At 35.2% G+C, this 20,941-nt stretch overlaps 1 protein-coding gene across 1 annotated transcript in view; it reads left to right on the top strand.

Annotated features, from left to right (window-relative positions):
• The first annotated feature begins 1,838 nt into the window (after positions 1-1,838).
• Positions 1,839-20,941, top strand: part of LOC136039430 (AT-rich interactive domain-containing protein 3A-like) — a 125,713-nt gene continuing 106,610 nt past the window's right edge. Inside the window, exon 1 of the mRNA XM_065723164.1 lies at positions 1,839-1,959. Within this exon, the coding sequence (XP_065579236.1) occupies positions 1,933-1,959 (27 nt within the window). The 5' untranslated portion in view covers positions 1,839-1,932. The remainder of the gene's footprint in view (positions 1,960-20,941) is intronic.

Below are 20,941 nucleotides of genomic sequence, written 5' to 3'. Positions count from 1 at the left end.
ACCCTTCTGTACAAGTTCCAAGCTCCTGTCTACAAAAATATGGAATTTTGTACTTTTTGCCAGAAGACAAATCACGGATGCGTGTTTTTTTTTTCTTTTTTTCAGGGGTGATCGTATTGACCCAGTGGTCCTAGAATGTTGCGAGATGGCTCATTCTAAAGGAAATGAAAAGTTCTAGTGCCCTTTTTAAGTGATCAAAAAATTGGAGGGCACCTAGGCCCACTCCCACGCTTTTTTCCCCAAAGTCGTCGGATCAAAATTCTGAGATAGCCATTTTATTCAGCATAGTCGAAAAACCTTATAACTATGTCTTTGGGGACGACTTACTCCCCCACAGTCTCCGTGGGAGGGGCTGCAAGTTACAAACTTTGACCAGTGTTTGCATATAGTAATGGTTATTGGGAAGTGTACAGACGTTTCCAGGGGGTCTTTTGGTTTGAAGGAGAGTTTGAGAAGAGGGGGTTATGTGGGGGAAACTTTCCATGGAGGAATTTGACAAGGGGGGCATGAAGGGGGCGCAGTATTTTCTACTATTATTAAAAAAAACAATGAACAAATAAATGTGAAAACGTTTTTTCAACTGAAAGTAAGGAATAGCATTAAAACTGAAAACAAACAGAAAATATTACGCATATAAGGGGTTCACCTCCTCCTAATACCTCACTCTTTACGCTAAAGTATTTTTAGTAATTTCAACTATTTATTCTATGGCCTTTATGATTCAGGGGACAAAATTTAAGCTTTAGTGTAAAGAGCGAGGTATTGACGAGTGGGCGAACCCTCTCATATACGTAATAAAAACATACGAATATAGAAGTCTGTTACGTACAGTTTTTACTGTTTTAACAAAAAGTAGAGTTGAGAGAAAGAGTCAAACTTTAGCGGAAAGAGCAGGGTGTTGAAGAGGGAACATCCCCTTTCATATACGGGGCAATTCCAGTCCATTTTAAGTTTTAATGTTGCTCTTTACTTTCAGTTAAAAAAAAATGTTTTTTTTTATTGAACTCAAACTAAGAATGGACAGAAAAAGTAAGCTCATGCAAAATAATTCAACTGTTCAACAATCAATTTGAATTTTAACATTGAATTCAAATTTGTTATGACAAGAGAAAAAAACATGAGATTACCCCTTCCCCTTAGGATTTGGTAAAATGACACCCCACTGTCGAATCTTTCGATATTTAATACTGTATTTGTGACAATTCCTTTATGTTTACTCCTTTAAAAAGGCTTTACCTTAACCGTCGTTTTCTTCCTTTTCAATTCATTCTTTTAAAGCGAATAAAAAATTGTTTGTGCAACAAAATTTCAACTTATAATTTTTCTGGTTTGAAAATTGCAATTTTGGCCCAGTTTCGCCTCTAAGCTCTATTGGTTAACTTGTCTCGGATTAGAATATATGATAGAAAAAAAATATATACATTCTTTGGAAGAAATTATAGGACGATGCTTTAAAATATGTATGGATCTTGAGATAGTGGGGGGAGGGGGTTGGAGGCCAGAAGGCCTCCTCCGTATGTCAGCAAGTGCGTGAATGTGATCATTTGATAACCCTGTATCAATTTAAAAAGGCACAACGCGTTAAAAATAAAAAACAAATTGTGCATTGACATTTATTGATAATCTTGTACCGATTTGGTAAAATTTGCCTACTTTTAGCGAAATACTTTACATTTCACTTTTTTCCAAAGCATTTAGTATTGCGTTAGCGCGACTCACTGATAGAATTCTCTGATTGGTTAATTTCTGTTATCAAACTTTGAGCTCCGCCCATTTTGATTTGATTGGTTATGATGCGCAATCGGAAATCAAACCGATGTTTTGCGATTTTAATTCAGTTTTCGACCAGGAATCGAAACTAAATTACTGTTAATATCTGTGTAAGTGTATTAAATAAAAATTCGGTCCAAAAAGGATCCTATCGCTATAACTATGGATCAGCATGAAGGAGTAACTATGGTAAATGCAGATTTTTGCACTTATAGATGAGGCTCTGACATGCATGCAGTAATTGAGGCTGTTTAGACATGGGCTAAGTTCGTCCAAACCCCCTAGAAATAGGTTTTATTGCTAAAAAGAGGGAAAATCTGGAAATTTATGAAGGGGTAGGTCTGTAAACCCCCACCCTGTGTAGATACTTGATGATGATGAGTTTTTCCATGGGCGTACGTAGCTTCTTCTCTAGGGGGGGGGGGGCAGCAGATTCTCTGATGAAGGCTGGGAGGGTGGAAGTTATATTAACATCTCAAAAAACCTTATATTGTCACTTGTATCATACCTATGAGATCTTTATTAATAAGTAATCACCAAAAATCCTAAATCATCAATAAGCTTGAGCATTAATCTTCTAAGATTAGAGATAAATCTTTTCCAAAATATTATGGATAATCGCTTCTTGTCTGAAATTTATTCTGTCATTCCAGCTGTTCCTGATTTTCTGTCATTTCCAGATTTTTCAACCATCTACCTATTATCAATTGCTTTTTTCAACTGTTTTTTCACCATCTGCTTTTTCAGCCATTTTTAGTGATTTGAAGTTCTAGGGAAAGGGGACAGATGCCTCCCCCGTTCCGTACGCTCTTGGGTTTTCCGTTATCTTGGAATTAGATGCATTACACTTTGGGGAAAGGACCCACAGATTAAATTCCGCCCTGATAAGGAGTTTTAAAGCTTCTATCTGGGTAATAAAAGATAATATCAACTCGGATGAAGGGAATACTTTAATTAGAAATAAGAGTAGTATCATATCCTTATATTCTTTATTATACCTACTCCTTCCAAATATCATATTCACGTTTATTACAATGCACCATCCCCCCATCTAGGAAGAATATTTTAAATCCCATTATATAGGAAGAATATTTTCTGTCAAAATTTAGGTAAGTATACAGGGACGTATCCAGGATTTTTTTTTTGGGGGGGGGGGATAACAAAAGAATTTTTCGGGACAGTTTAAAAAAAAAATTAAAAAGCAAATCAAAATTGGTTTATATTTGTTTTTGTTTGTTGTCCGTTTTTACGAGTTGGACAACATTTCAAGGGGATACGGCCTTGTAGGTATAGATATTTCATGTATGTAATCTTCTGAACTCTTTAAGTATGAAACTGCAGCTTGATAATAACTTCGTAGGATATATTTTAAGCCCTAGATTCATTCTTGAAAATTTCATTCACCTAAATGAACTGTTTTCCAAGGTTACAGGAAACCCATAAAATAGAACTTTACCCATGACTTATTGTTTTTCACAGGTCTAGAATGGGACTATCCGTTGGCAAGGACATACGACGCATCACGAGATGAAAAACAATGAATAAATTATAATTTTAAGATTTATATCGTTCTTTACCTTTTTTCTTGTATTTCTAACTATTTCGGTGTTTGAAGATTCTATGGATTCTATTAGAAAAACTGTTTTTGTCTTTGAGACTTAATGGCTTTGACTTTGGTTTTTGAAAAGACTGTTATAACGCTATTTCTAATAAAATTTATAAATTTAAGTAGACTTTTAATCCATGTTGAAAAAATAAGTCCGTTGTCAACAGTTATAGGCTACCTTTTTTTTCTAGTGCTCGGGTAATTTTCCGGAATATCTGAGTACTAACAGATATTTCTTTTTTTATTCTCTTTTTCATTATCAAATTGTTTATCTCCTAGAATTTGAAAAATACCCAGATTTGGTGTTTTCATAAAACAAAAGAGTATAAAAAACAGAAAATGTCCCTAGATTTTGAAGTATTTTTCTATTTTAATTTGAAAAATCTTAGAAAATCCTTCCTTCCCCCTTCTCGTGTCCACAATTTTTTGAATTCATGTCCCTCCTCTCAAGAAGGATTTTGGATGTGGCTAGTCACCTAAATTATGTGCCACTAACTGTATCCTGGTTATAATGTTCCATTTTGGACTTATTCAGTCCCTAATAGCTAACTGTCCCTACGTTTTACCACTGAATTTACTTCAGTTGCACCTGTTTATAAACAAACAATTTAGAAAACAGTACTTTACCAAATATTTACTCTGGAATTAATTCTGGGAGTCGCTCAAATTTCAAAGGAGAAAATCAAGCAAACTAAATGAAATAGCCAAAATTTGAAAAAAAATGAGCAAATTAAACGAATGATAAAGATTAGCCTTAAGATGTTCTTGAAATTTGAATGGAGGCATGGGTTTGAAGCCCCTCCCCTTCCCCCTACAAACTTCTGTGCTGATAATTTGGCTAATAATATTTATAGAATTAGTCCGGTAAGATTAAAATTAGCTCAGTTAAAAAGTATGTAGAATTAGCACACACTGAAAAATTTTAGCAAATGTTTTTTTTTTGTTATTTAAGCTAGTGCAAAAAAATGAACAATAATAGAATAAAACGCGCTAATTCCCTGTTTCAGCTTCAGCCGATCAGATTAAAAGAGAAAAACAAGTGAGTTCCAATAAGAATTGGCATTGCTCCAATTTTATTGGGGATCTGTGCATGATACCTTTACCCTGACGGCGTTACGCTTTCTCTTTTTTTCCCTTGTTTTTTTAAATGTCAATGGATAATGTAAAGAATACACAAATGATAGAGTATCAGGAGAAAAAAAATCCCTTGGCAAGAGAAACGATGATGCTCTATTATTGTTTCAAAAATGAACGTTGTTTTTATGCCTAATTGCGATTAGTATATCTAGAAATTTAAGGGAAAGCATAATGTTGAGGAAGAAAGAAAAAAATGGTACTTGTGTATTATTCAGAACACTCAATGAGTGAAATTGGGTTCTTTCGTGAAACAAACTACGATGTAGGTACATTTTAATTAAATATTTTATATATAGAGGTGGTCAGGTATTTGATATAATGCACACACCCCCCCTAGTGTGCAAATATATAGCCCAAACTTTTGATAAAGCTAATGAAATAAAACAAAATATGATGAAAATATAATACTTTATTAGGAAAATTATAAAATTACAATTTAGAATTCTAACCTAACCTTTTGTCTTCTTAGTTTTTGTCTTTGTGGCTATAACACCAGATTTTCTCATAAAAATGTAGCTGCATCGTAGTTTGTTTCACTAAAGAACATAACTTCACTTATTGAGTGTACCGAAAAATATAGAACCTTCATAGCTTCATAAAAGTTCATGCAAGTTTTTTTTTTAAAACTGGTATTAATAGAAAAGGGGATTTTGACTTTGGAATCAGTACTGATCCACTGCGAAAACAGTCGGAGTTATTTGTGAGTACGACTTTGGAGCTGGGCTTGTAAATCAGCAAACTTGGGAGTGGTAGTCTGAGTTTGGCGTGATGTTGATAAAATTCTGATTTAGGTACTGGTAGGCCGGTAACTAGGTAGTCTTTTTTTTTATACTAAAAATAAAAAGTGCTCCAGATACATAAAAGAAGCTGTCACCCCCTAAATCCCTGTTGTTGCATTATAGTTTGTGTTGGCACAACAACGATTGTTTTATTTTTAATTTATGTCGTATTTATAATATCTTATTCAGCTTTATCCTAAATACGAGGGGCCGTTCCCCCTCAAATCCTCACTTTTCACACTATCATTAATTTTTATTTATCACGGCGGTTTGGTTTTGAAAAATTTCGTTTTTTGCGAAAAATTATCGTTCCTTCATTGAGAGTGGAGTTGTCCCCTTTCGGCACCTATACTCCAAGCTCAATCTAAATGTAATCCTCTTTGATGGGATGTTAGGAAGTAAGTTCCCTCTCCGCATTGATCTGAAGCATTTGTCAAAGAAATTTAGGACCTAAAAATAAACTTTTTAAGGTTCTGCCCCCCTCCCATGAATATCTAAATTCCTTCCCCCCCCCCTCTGTTTGCTGATACGAAGCTACGCAATAATGTATAACCGTTAGTCTTATTGTTCAAATGGTGTAGACAAGCTACCTATTTTCATGGACTACAGACCCTATGCTTCACCCTATAAAATGAAGACCCTATATTTATAGAATTTTTAAAAACTAGTGCTTTAGTGAAAACACAAAACCGACACAGTAAAATAGGAACAACATCAGTGGCCAGCAGGAAATAAAAGGCTAGTTCATAAACCTCTCAATAGTCTTTTACCGGCCACGAAATAAATAAATTTTATGATACGATTTTATCTCTGTAAAAAACTCAAGAAAACTTAGCTTTCATTAAAAGTTTCAGTTTTTCAGAAGGTACTTAGATGTTATTGCGACCTTGGCAAAGAAAAGAAGTTAGGTTAGTCCTAATAAAATATACGAAAATATGATGAAAATATAATACTTTAATAACAGAATTATTGAAACTACAACGGAAAATTATGGAAAGCAGGCCACCCAGGTCACATTATATTAAATACCTAACCTAACCAACTCAATATATTAAATATTTAATAATAATATACCTATATGGTAGTTTTTCTCACTGAGACTAAGCTAATTATCCCCGAATACAGACAGAGAAACGGTTTTACTTAGATCAAGAATTTAGTGTGGTCGCTATAACATATAAGTACCTTTCAGATTTTACAAATAGCCTGTAAAGAAATATCACGAGCCAATTTGCTTGAAACAGTTTTTATAAATATGTTACACAAACTGTGCAGCAGTAATTTCGGTCATTTTAAGTTTGAACTTGCTCTAAACTTTCATAAAAAGCTTCGGTTTTAAACCTTTCCATTACGTTTTTAAGGCTTTAAGAAGATTCACAGTAAGATGTATAAAAAGATCTTCTCCAACAAAGCCAAAGAAAGTAAAGAAGTTAAAATGAGTTTTTGCTAAAACAGGGTTTTAAATATAGGTTTAACTCCTCATCTCTTCTTTTAATTCATGTCTGTTTTTCCTTTTTCTGGTTGGTTTGACTTCTCCGTCCCCCGAAACCTCTGTAGTAGGCCTGACTATACTGCAATCACCCTAAGGTCCTTTAGGTTTAAAATAATGAGTAAATTCAAGGGGTAACCCTTCTAATTAAGATACAGTCTTTTATGCAGGTATATAACCCTTTATATTCAGAATCAGATTCAAATTTACAGGCAATGCAAAATTGATCTTTGTTGTATTCCGCTAAGAACCCAAGAGAATTTTAATATCGAAACCATCTGGGTATTTTCGGGCTTATGAAAATCACAGTTCTTGCTACATCCTTTCCCTATCCCAGATGGGAATTCGATTGATTTGACCATACCCGTAACATCTCTTGGGATTTCTAGGGTATGGGGTTTGACTTGCTTGACGCTGGAATTTTAGCTAAATGTCAACTTCCCGCCTCAACAACCTGTAAAAGTGCGAAATGTCAGGGGTTTATTGTATATCATCGCCGCTTATCCGTGCTTGATTATCACAAGCTTCCATCTCTACTGTAATGTTTATTAGTTATAAGGAAAATTCACTTTTTCTTCCCTTTGCAAAGTAAGAACTTCGTTTTCTTTGAACATGAAATAACATGAACGGAACGAATCATGGGCGTATTCAGGGGGGGGGGGGGGGGTGCAGTGAAGCAAGTGCTACTCAAAACCCTAAAATGTTCGGGTTAATTCTGGAAAATTAGAAAAAATGAGGTATTTTTAACTTACGAACGGGTGGTCGGATCTCAATGAAATTTAATATTTCGAAGGATATCGTGTCTCAAAGCTCTTATTTTAAATCCCGACCGGATCTGGTGACATTGGGGGGAGTTTGGGGTGGGGGAACCTAAAATCATGGAAAACGCTTAGATTGGAGGGATCGGGATGAAGCTTGGTGGGAAAAATAAGCAGAAGTCTTAGATACGTGATTTACATAATTGGAACGGATCCACTCTATTGGGGGGGGGGGGGGGGTTAGTTCTGAAAAATTAGAAAAAATGACGCATTTTTAACTTACGAAGGAGTGATCGGATCTTCATGAAACTTCATATTTAGAAGGACCTCGTAACTCAGATCTCTTATTTTAAATCTCAACCGGATCCAGCATAATTGGGGGGGGGGGGGCAGTTGGGGGGACCGGAAATCTTAGAAAATACTTGAAGCGGTGAGATCAGGATGAAACTGGATGGGAAGAATAAAAACCTGTCTAAGATACGTGACTGACATAACCGGATCTGCTCTCTTTGGGGGAGGGGGGTAATTTTGAAAATTAAGGTATTTGTAACTTACAAAAGGGAGACCAGAGCTTAATGAAATTTGATATTTAGAAGGATCTTGTGCTTTAAAACTAATTTTAAATTCCGACCAGAATCTGTGACATTGGGGGGAGTTGGAGGGGGAAACCGGAATTCTTGGAAAACATGAATTTTGGGGTATTTTTATCTTACGAATAGGTGATCGGATCTTAATGAAATTTGATATTTAAGAGGAATCCATGTCTCAGAGCTCTTATTTCAAATTCCGACCAGATCTTTTGACATGGGGGGTTGGAGGGGGAAATCTTGGAAAACACTTGGAGTGGAGGAATCGGGATGAAGCTTGGTGGATAGAATAAGCAAATGTCCTTGAAACGTGATTGACAGAACCGTACTGGATTCGCTCTCTTTGAGGGAGTTGGAGGGAGGGGTTCAGTGATTTGGCGAGTTTGGTGCTTCTGGATGTGCTAGGACGATGAAAATTGGTAAGCTTGTCAGGGAGCTGCACAAATTCACTTGATAAAGTCGTTTTCCCAGATTCGACCATCTGGGGATCTAAAGGGAGAGGACAAATTAGGAAAAATTAGGTATTGATATCTTACGAGTGGGTGATCAGATCTTAATGAATTTTGATATTTAGAAGGATATCGTGACTCAGAGCTCTTATTTTAAATACTGACCGGCATTAAGCCTCTTATTTTCCTTGTAAATCCATCTATTGATTCATAGAATTTTGTTAGAGCTCATACCATATGATCTCTTGGCTCTTAGCTCTTCTTGCCTCGTCACATGTACCATATGAGCTCTTAGCTCTTGTTTAATGTTTTTTTTGTAAGATTCCCCGCTCCCCGACCGAACACAAATTCTAGATACGCCTTTGTTCATGTAAAAAGCATATACACACCCCTTTTTTCAAACAACTGATTCCTGAAGCATGTTCGAATGTCGAAATATTTGAGGGTAAAGAAAATATAAGGAATGCACCAAAACTGAATTTTTAAATGCTTATTTATTAATATTTATGTATGTGTAGGGTTATAGATTTCTAGCGCTTTACTGAAGACACAAAACCCAAGTAAAAAGCAACAATATTGATTTAGGAGTCAAAAGTAAATACGTAGCCTCACAATAACGAACTAATCTATAACGCTTTTCAATGTCCTACAGGAGTTGTGATATCAGTAACTTTCAGTATACAATTAAAATTATCTTATAAACTTAGACATAAAAATAATAAGTTTAAATTCATTACACAGTATATAAAATAATGGATTGATTTCTTAGGTAACATCTTGATGTCATCTAGTATTACTCGAAATGAAGAGCATATCAACCGTAATATGAACTTTGGAAATCCAGTAATTCTTTCTATAAAACGGAGAATTTTAAGTTGTGATACAAATTTTAACGCGAATCTATAGTCTCAATACTGAGATTCCTTCACTTCGACAACAAAATGATCGTGAAATGTCTTTTTCAGATCCTAAACGACAGTCAATCATTGAACCGAGCTCATTGTTCAGAAGTGATGCTAAATTAAACGAAAAAAATAAAGCAACAATCTAAAAATGCTTCACTTTTATACTGTTAAAAGTGTCCTCAAATGGTTTACTTTTACCGTACTAAAACTACTATATTGTTTTGTGTTTTCAGTAAAGCGCTAGTTTTCTGTAATCCTACAAACATGGGAAAATATCAACAGTTCATTTATTTGTACTAGTTTTATTGATATATGTTAGATATGCTGTGAATAATAATTTTTGTTGGTTTTAATTTTCAACTTCGCTCTTTACTTCTCTCGGACTTAAAGCTTAAATTAATTTTCAATCCGTGGTAAATATTTCTGTCACAGATTGTATTTTATTCAATCTCTCTGCTTACTTGAGTTCAATTTTATAATGCTCCTCTATTGTTCGTGAATAGGCGCCACTGCCTTTAAATTTGTATGAATATATTTGAAAGAATAAGTAAAGAAGTAAGTAAGACGGCACTAGACCCTTAAGGTCCAAACCGGCGGTGCTGATCTCCGTTTCATGGCTGTTCAGCCAGGAAGCGCAATGGGGGATTGGGGGCCAGCCATCCTGTGCTTTCACACACCCTTCCTGCTTACCTTCCCCAGATTTCTCCAGGTACCCATTTAGAGCTGGGAAAATTGAAAGAATCGAAAAATTTATTTTAAATCTAAATATAAAAATATATGCATTTAGCACTTGACAATAGACACATATGGCTTCTCTTTTTCATCAATTTAATAGAAAGTTCACGATTGTCTTAGCAAACTTTAAGGCATCAGTGCTGGCCCAATTAATGTACAGATACTTCTTGAAAATATCAAGATATTTATAAAACATTTTAAGGCTTCTTTAGAAATCCTTATTCCAATCTTAAAAAATTCAAAAGACATGGAATTCAGACTTGGAAACCAAATAAATGCAAATTAATCCTATATAATTTTTAGTATTTGAACCTAACTTTAACAATCCCTTCATTGCTTCATTGTAAACAGTAGTGCCCACTTATACCTGGACACTAAAATTGTGGTTCTTAACTCTGCACTGCATATAGCAAACATTTTTCTTGTTTTATCATATTTATTTTGATGTTTATCTCATATTATTTGATTATTTGATCTTTATCTCTTAATCTTTGTATTTTCAGTCTTTAATTGTTCTTAGGTGGAACCAAGCATAAAAGAAAAATTACTATCCTATACTTCTGTATATAAAAAAGTATCGTTAAATTCCATTGGTTGGTTTTTGCGAAGATATTTTTAAATCCAATCCAGTTATTTCTAAGGCGTATATCAGAAAGGGAGGCCAAATAACCCCGTGATTTGGCCTGTTGTTGCCCCGTTTTAACCCCGTTGTTACCCGTTGTTGTATTTACCAGCTGTTGCCATGGCACATTTTGGGCCAGTGCAAAAAGTACAAAATCTGATTAGTTCTTGTTTATGGAATTCGTAGCCAGTAGAAAGATGGATTAAACTAGAATGAAGGTCATATCCTGGGATTGAACCCCCTCCCCTAAAAAAAATGTTTCTCCGTCTCGTAAAAACTTAATAAAAATGTATATAAACAAATTTTTGATCTGTTTTTGTTTTTTTTTGCATTCCCCACCAAAAAAAAAAAATTCCTGGATACGTTCTTACCTATCTATCTATCTAAGAAATGAATAGATATGTTCATTATCTATTAAAGCAGCCGGCAGGGGGGTTTGGTGAGAAGGGAAATTTTACCCCTGGGCTAGCCTGAAGGACCCCCACTGAGAAAACTTAAACAACCTTGAATCTTAAATGCATTCTCCTATTTTTGTTTCCACCACCCTCATAGGAAAAAAAATTATTTTGGCCAAAAAAAAGACAGTTATGTCAAATCCTGCATTTACCTACCGTCAAACAAGTATTTAATTTGTTTTCTTCTTTACAATTTTCTATAGCATAAACATAATTAAAGAGAAATGTCACTTTGATTTATGCTCAAGCTAGCAAATAATTTCGCAACTATTCTCTTTATTTTAAATTGTTGACAACAGCATGCCTTTGAGGCTAAAACATGATCAAGCGAAATGTTTATAATTTTTTTCTTAAGGCAATTGAAATATTTTCAAATATTTCAAACATATGGAATAGTTCCTAGAGACTGTCAGAGGTGCATCGAGGGTTTCTATAGTGGCTACCATGTTGACTCAAGGTAGAAATAGGCAAATTCATGACTGGCGGCACACAAATTGGTTCGAATAGCCCGAGGTTAATCCTTGAAGAAATTATAGGGTTAGAGATTTAAGGCTCTGTATACCTAAGAACAGTATTGCGCTACCCCCTTTCATCTTAAAGTCGAGTTCCAAGTCGAGCCAAGATAAGCTCGAAGTTTGAAGTCATTTATAATCAAGGGGTGCATATTTTCACGTGGAGTGTATTTAATAGTGAAAGAAGTGTATGAAAGATTCACCGAAAAATTCGGAACAACAGTGCGGAGCCCCCTCCCTCTAAATATATTCCTCTGGTTGTACTTATAATAAAGCATCCCTAAGGATCTGAGAATTCCCCTGAACTATCTATTAAGTTCTCATCTAGAGGCTTGTTTCTATTTTTACATTTGCATCTCCGTAGAAGGATCACGGCCTTTTCGCCAAAATAGTATTATTCTTATGATTTATCCTATGATTTCTGACACAAATAGCGATTTATTTCCTGCTTTGGACCTTTGAAATTAGGTCCTTGGCTTGAGCTGGGGCGGTAGAATTTTTCGCCCCATCCCCAAAGGATTTTGAAAAGTACCTGAAAATGCCTTTTTGGTATTTTCATTGAAAAAATTGAAAAAATACAACAAACTCGTCTCTTAGATTTTGAAAAAGAGATTTTTGTTCCCCCATCCCTCCTGTAGTTTGTGAAATGATGCTGCTGAATTAGGTCCTTCTCTGAAATAAACTTTTGTGCAGGACCATAACCTGGATTTTTTTTTCGGGAGGGGTATAAGAAATCTTTAAATAATGCATCAAAAACTTGTTTAGATTCAATTTTGTTATGGTTTTTTGAGTCAGGCAAACATTTCCGAGGGGGGCTCACCGCATCCCCTGGATAGGCTACGGCCTTGTTCTTGGAAATATGTCTTCCACTTAAGTACTTACAAAACGCAAGTCTCATATAAAACATTGTATTGCTTAAACAATGTGAACTAGTGCCAAAGGGCAGTCGAAGAACTTGGGGCAGATACAGGGCTAATGGATACTCAAATAAAGCTTTTTGCCGTAATTTGCAGTTCTTATTTTAAACTTTCACACCTTTTAACTGCCACAGTGATGTTTGCACATGTCATTAGAAAAAAAGAACAGTAGAATTCGAATTAAAAAACGATGACGAAATACGTGCTTAAATCCATTTTGCATGCTAATACAAATCCCGCATCCTCAGCATATCATGACAATTATATTGCAAAAATTTGCTATCATTATCACAATTCAAATATGAAACCTCGACACATTAAAATTTGACACTTAGTTGTGAAAATTCTCATGTGTTACGTTTGATTAGATCATACACGCTTGATTTAACATAGAAAAACACAACAGATCTGCTAAAAAAAATATATGAAAATAACGAAACATGGTAAAACTTAAACCAACAGGAATTACCCAAGACACGAGAGAGACTGCCATCCTATTCAATCCCCCGCTCTTTACACCAACTTTTTAAAATAGATTTACGCATGATAAGGGTGATCTACTAAACATAATAATTTTTAATGACATATGTAAAAAAAGCACTTGTTTCCAGCTGACACAATTTGTTGAATTCTAGAATGATATCAGTAAAGCATAAATTAAACTTTATTGTAAAGGGCGGATGGATAGGGAAGGGGAGGCATCCTCTTCTAAATTTATGGTTATATATATTCGTTTTAAGTTTTACCGTTATTCTTCTTTTTTTGAAAAAAAATCAGTTAACCTTTGTTTATTTTTGATATTTATATAAAACTTTCAAAGAGCAGTGTTTTTCTAGGAATTTTTTTCATTAGTTTAAAAGGTAAATTGCTCGATAGCGTTTTAACCCTGTTCAGGCTGCAATTATTATGTTGGGGTTTAAAAGGACTAAAAACAGTTCGAAGTGATTATTCCTAGTGAATAAGATTACTGTATTCCTTAGTATGGGTCGTGGTCATCTCTTACTAGGTTGCTAGCTAACGCTGCAATCCGGGAAAGAAACAAAAAAAGAACATATATATATATATATATATATATATATATATATATATATATATATATATATATATATATATATATATATATATATATATATATATATATATATATATATATATATATATATATATATATATATATATATATATATATATATATATATATATATATATATATATATATATAATTGTTTATATTGATTTTGCTAAGTTTTTACGACTTGCATAAAAATTTGGGGGGGGGGGGGGTCAAACCCCGTACTATTTTTTCATAAATAAGAAAAAAATGTAAGCTATATAGAACAAAAGGTACTTGAATTATATAACCCCTACCTAAAATTCTTCTAATAAGTTTTTCTGTCGCTTAATCCTAATGACATATACCTAAGTTATTAGGTATGATAAAAATATAGTACTTTACAAACAAATTTGGGCCACATATTTGCTCACTAGGGGGGGGGGGGGGTAAAGCGTAGTGGGTCTGCCTGCCTAATGTGTTAGGTACAATTATTCTAATGTGCAAATATATAGCCAAAATAATAGGTTTCCCATCTATTCTGTCACTTCTGTGTCTTGTCTCACGCTAAGCTGAAATAAACCAACGAAAAGGAGCCGGTTCTATAATGCATCAATGAATGAACAACTTGAGCGGTAGGGGCTATATCATACAAGTACCGAACAAAATATTAGGAGGATCTTAAAGATTTGAGATTTCTGGCTAGGCCCTGAAAGGGCACTCTCCCATCTGTGTACATGCCTGGCTCTGCAGATAAATTTCTATTATTCCAATGGCGTATTTTTAGTTTAGCCTACGCCGTACAGACGCGGATGAATAAAAAAATTGCGTGAAAAAACAATTTCCTACACTCAAAAAAATAATCAAGAATTTGATGTAAATTAAAAATCATTAATCTTTTTTGTACAGTTGTCATTATTGTTGACGTTTTAAAATGGGCATATTAACCAGGTGTTATATTATAGCTACTAGCATTCTCTGTTAAGGAAGCAGTGATTAACTTTCGTTTATTCGACTCCCTTTATGCAGTCTTCCTTTCTTTCGTTGTTTTTATACCTGAGGGGGTGCCAACTTGACAACACCTAATATACATCAGTGGCATAATCTACAATATCGAGAGGTCGCCAATTTTTTATTATTTACATCATGTGGTGCGTCTCAAGCGTCGTAGACCTGTTTCACGCATGGCAAAACTGTGGCACTCATGAATTTCCAAGATGCGTCAGGGGGGCAGAAAGTGGTCAAACTCTCGTGTTATATGCACCAGTAGCGGATCATAGGGGTTACCACTCCTTCCCCCTTCACTTAGGGGCAGTGATTTGCATTAACACGAATCTATCAAGCAAAAAAAAATGGTTACCGATCTTTGACGAGCCTAAAAATTAGAAGCAGTTGCCTGTAAAAAATAATGGTAATTCCTGCGTACGGGCCTGATGAAGACTGACATTTTAAAGATATAAAGTGGATACTTTTCAATGTGTACATTTTCTTTTATCTTAGCTAAGAAGCCGTTGAATTGGACTTTTTTTCTCCAATCTAATAAATCAGTCTCCGATCGATATCGTTCATTCGCACTGTTCGTCGTCCGCCAGAGAGAAAGGCAGAGCATAATTTTTTTACTCGCGCCCGCTGAGGACACCCCAATGCTCTGTTCAAATATTTATCTTCCTTTACATGTTGAATAAATCAAAGTTTCGGACACCCAAATGCGACTTATATTTCTTATGATATCAATATACTAATGCTTTGGCATGGGATCAGAGTATGTACTTTTTTGGGTGAAAGTCGTTAGTTGATTTATTCAATAGTGTATAATTTCCGTGGAGTAATTCGTGGAATTATATGTGAATAGCTAATCGATCAAGAGTGAATTCATTTCTTATGATAATGTGAATAATAGGAACTCCTTAGGTCGGGAAGTTATGGTTATATCTACCAGGGGGCCATATTTATGCATCTGATCTTCCCTTTGAGTATGTTAGCGATAAAATGCCATTATGCTTGAGGATTTAACAGTAGTTTTTGTTGTTTTATTTGTCTTGTCTTTTTTTAAATTTAAATTTTGTACTGTATCTACGAGCAGTATATTGAGGGGCGTCGTATGGCGGAACAGAATTTTAAGACGTTAAAAAGAATTTTACTTGTTCTTTGGCGACTGTATTCGCTTTGCTATGTACATAGTTTATAGGTAATTATAGAAAAAAGGTGAGGCTGGTGGCTCGATGGGTACTAACCTCGACTCCACCTTAGTTTGTTTGGTCCTTACGTGTTATAGCGACCACACTTTTTTCTTGATCTGTAATGAAACCGGCTTTCTATGTCCACTTGGGGGTAATGAGCTTTGCCTGAGCGAGATAAACAGTAGCCTAACTATGCAGGTATATTAAACTAAATGTAATATATAGATGTGGTTAGATTAAGTATTTAATATAATGCGTTCTGAATGGCCTGCTTTCCATAATTCTGTGTTGTATTTTCCATAATTTTGTTACTAGAGTATTATATTTTCATTTTATTTTGGTGTATTTCATTGAGATTAACCTAACTTCACTGCTTAGATGTGGTCGCTGTAACTCATATGTACCGTTTGTTTCACATCTAATATATGTATATGTTTTTCTACATTTGAGTGGTAGGGTTTCATCAATAAGATCTTTCGAAGAATCCAAGGAGCATTTAAAAAAATACATGCTAATGCAAACAAGATCGGGATATTTGGGCTCCAGATTAAGCTATGGTTTTAAAAAGTATTCACAGGAGCTTATACAGGGGAGTGGGGAGTGGGCAAGACTGAGTACTTGTCGGTTATTGGAAACACATTCAAGAATTACGCTTAGGTTACATCTCAGAAAACCGGTTTCATAGCTACCAAAACAAGTGATGGATGATTCAATGCATTGGACTTATATGATTTGGGCTATATATTTGCACATTAGCTTTGGTTAGGGGTTAGGTTACGTTAGGTTGGTTTAGGTTTCCATAATTTGTTTGTAGAGTATCATTTTATCATCTTGTTTTGTTATTTTTCATTAGGATAAACCTAATTTCACTTTTTGGGTGTTTTTCCAATAACCGGCAAGTACCCAATACTGTATTCATGGAGGGGATTGACGGGTTTTACCCTCCCCCCCAAAAAAGGTCCTGATCGTAAAAACGGAACAAAAATGCATATAAACTATTTGTTGGTGCTTTTTAAAGTTTTTTGTGCCCCCCCCCCAAAAAAAAAAAATCCTGGATACGCTCCTGAGAGGGACTAGGGGCATGGCTCCTTTCAAATCTAATAATTTTCCGATAATTATCAATAATTTCTGTATAATTTGCCTATATTTTTGCTTTTTTGATGGTTACCTTTTTCTGCACATCTATGGTACCTGATCCAGGATACAGCCAGAATTTCGTTACGAGAGAGTTTGACTCATTTCAGGCAGCTAGGGAGATATCTTCTCCTAGTACTTACACAGCGCACTTGGGCTCTTGCCTCACGCTACATTATCCCAGCTATAATTCTCCCTGTAACTCCGTGTCGTTTTGACCTTTAAATTTTGGTTCGTTACGTTTCCCTGAACTCATTGGCTACCCCAAAACAAATTGTTGGACACATGTCGAGTCTTTATTTGCCCGTCATCAGAGACATAGCTAGGATTTAAATTCGGTTATATTTTGACAAATTTGGAGGCAAAATTAAATTCTTAGGAAAGTCTCTAGATTAAGATAAGTCTCTTAGGAAAGTCCCTCTAGATTTTGAAAAAAATGCCATTTATATTTTAATAAGAACATTGACAAAATAATCCCCGTCCCTCTTGATTTTGAAAAAAAATGTCTTTTTGTGTCTTTTTCAAAAGGAAATTCGACAAAATACAACCCTCCCCCCCATTTCCATGAATTCACAGCCAATATATAGAAGAAAACCTATATTTGTGTGATTCATTCAAATTGTACGTGTTTTATATTCAATTTCAATATCTCGAGGACTGTTGAATCAGCTGTCTATGGCTAAGCTTAAAGTTCTTAATTGCATGTAAGGGATATTGAGAATTACATCTTCAAGTAATTTTCCCATATTCCGTCAGTTTTTAAATTCCTTCATGAAGATTTATATGCAAAGCATAATAAATACATAAAAGATCCGTTCCGTAGATATATTAAATCAGTGTGTTTTTATTGCCTTTACTTTGGGGTATTATTTTTATCGATCTTTATAGCCCTCAGAATCACATCTGCTGACTCAAATAAATGCATTAGAGAGACAAGTTCACAAATAAAGTTGATACTCTAATGTGAATATATTTACAAACTAATTATGGGTGAACAGTCGAAACCAGGTATCCTAATTTTATCTTTAATCTCAAAAGAAAGTGAAATACTTGATTTGATAAGCTGAAACACATGAATGAAAGCGGCTCTTATTAGTACAAATCTCTCTCAAGTTAAAGTACGTTTACTCACTATAATGTTGTTATATCTTATTATTTATGACAGGATCACCGTTTTATTTACTAAAATTACTCTCCAAGAAATGCCCAAGTGGTTATCGACTGTCAGTAATAACGTACAACAGGTGGCATGTGCAACCTGTTGTATGGCGGAACTGTGTCAAGCGTTGCAATAACTCTGCCACGCGTGGCGTGGAAAGAATAGCAAACTGTGCCAAGCGCTGTGATAGCTGTGCCATGTGTTTGTCATAGTTTGGCCATGCGTGGCGGAACTATCCAGCGGACGTGACGCTCCGAGACGTAAATCAAATTTGGAAAAAGTGGTTTACATTTCGGAAATGTAAATGTCACCCTTAGAAAAAGTCTTGGTAATTACTTATCTAAGAAGTAAAGATGACACATCATATCCCCAAAAAAATAAGAAAACAAGTATTATGAAGTACAGAGAAGATATAAAGAATAAAAAAAGAGAGAAACCTATCTTTTGCCTTCTCTGAACGAAATAGCTACGCAGTGTATGTAAATACTGGACGCAAGATTTTGCGTAAGGTCGTTGCTCCTAAACTCCTTTTCAAGGCTATCTCGATAAGGACAGACTAAGACCCCATCCCTCCAGAGCGTACACGCATAAAGTTTGTACACTTCGCCTTCCACGGCAATGCCCTGTGAGTCAAAATTTGTCAAAGGATCCTGAACTTCGTGATTTTTTAGAGAATATGTCAAAACATCGCTCAAGGAGCTGCTGGAATTCGGCTAAGGTAATATACTGGAAATTGTTTAAAGAAATTTACCTGAGCCTGTAAAAGGATATACAGAGAGTTCGGCTTATGCAGTTTACTCGAATTTGATTTAGCCAATCCACGAAAGTTCTTCCGAGGAATGTACTGAAAATCGGGTCAGGAAATCTACAAGACTTTTTCTAAGAAATTTATCTGAACTTTGCTTGGGGTGTCGACTGAAATTTGGCTTGTGGAATCAAAGAAACTTTACTCAGGCAATGTCATTGGATCATGTTGAAAGTATTTAACAGAACTTGGCAAGAGGAATCTTATCAAAACTTGTCTCAGGGAGTGCGCTGAAATTTGGATGGGGATCTACTGGAACTTTGATCAGCCTGAAGATACTGCAGCAAATTTTACAGAAATGGCGCAAATGTCAAAAGAAAACATATTGGCATGCCATGATGATCCCGAGACAATGCTCACCAGAGTAATTCATGTAGACAGAAAACAAAATATGCCTCATTGGGGGCTGTAAGTAATCTTCTAAATTTCATTGAGCTTCAGGGTATCTTCATTTTCGGTTTTGGCTGCGATCTTCGATTTGTGTGTCTGCTTCTTGACAAGACATACGTTTTCGCCTTTGTACTTCAAGGAAATAACTTAGATATTGCTCTAATTTCTAGAAAAGTAATACAACCCATAAAGTGCTTGGTAACTTTACACAAGCCTTCATTTATGCTCAGATAAACTTCGGTAGACCTGATAAAGGTGGTTTTAAGACTTGATGATAAGAAGGGTGAAATTGTGCAGAAAAGAAGACTTAAACCACCATTGAAATGAATAGTATCAGTTTGTTTCAAATTTTGTCCAAGTGCCCCGGCTCCTAGAGTCATTTTCAGGAGTTCCACGCTTCCAAAGAAAAGAGAGTCATCTCGTCGTAGGTCGGAGAACCAGGATTGATGGTGAACAAGGCCAGAAAAAACTGCCTATGGTTAACTGCATCATGATGCTGACGTATCTACATATGGCAGCTTAGCCGATTCTTTCCAGTAAGTAGGGTGAACTGATAAGAATTAAAAGGCGAGTCAGCCTTGTTCTGACATGATTTAAGAAATTTCAGGAGAGCCCTGGAGCAAACGAAAAGTTTGAAGGTACAATCGTATTTTCGAAGTCTGGTATGAACTGAATTATGTGTTGCTACTTGTATGGAAAGTGTTCAAGCTGGCTAAGAAAAACCAACTTCGGCTCTGGTACAGGTAGAACTCCTTTTTTAGGTTTCCCTTGGGGTTAAGCCACTATTGGAAAACTACCTGTGCCTACAAATCAAAACATTCTTTCAAAAAGAAATCAAAATAAATGTGAAACAAATTAAACACGCTAGCACGCTATGGCGTCTTATTTGCTTATCTGATTTTAAGGAAAAAAAACTAAGACAGAAAAGCCAATTATTAGCTTTATAATTCGGGGTTTTCAGCGGTAAAAATCCAAATTGTAATTCACCAACAATTAAATTCACAAAATCGAATGATAATTGCTTATAGGGGTTGTTTTGCAGTATTTACCCCTGAATTTTATAGGCATTAAATTAAGGAAGATAATTACAGGTTCTAAATCCGATGAATAGGCGTACAGGAAACCCGATAGAAGGCTAGTGATATTTTTAAATAGTCAATATAATTAGTCAGTCTATTTTGCTAAATGATTTTGAAAGGTACCCTTCATTTCAGCGCTAGTTTTGAAAATTTAATTTGACCAGTAACTCACAGCTAGGTAATTTTCCTTTTGTGAACATCACTTTTAGTGATGTAATTTTCCCAAGCTCAAAAAGCTTACCTACCACTATTTTGTTATGAAGAAACAGTGTTTCAGTGTTGGTTGTTTTTTGTTTTTTTTGCCATGAATATATGTAATATATTAGCGCAGCAGGGTGAAATCAACACCCTTCCCCCTTTCCAGGAAACACGTGTCTGAAAATTTGTTTTTAAGTATAAGACTTCTTACCCACCCAGGAAGA

The sequence above is a fragment of the Artemia franciscana genome, chromosome 19, assembly GCF_032884065.1.
Source record: "Artemia franciscana chromosome 19, ASM3288406v1, whole genome shotgun sequence".
NCBI lineage: Eukaryota > Metazoa > Arthropoda > Branchiopoda > Anostraca > Artemiidae > Artemia > Artemia franciscana.
The sequence above is the reverse complement of the archived record's forward strand: the minus strand, read 5'-3'. Positions and strand labels throughout refer to the sequence as shown.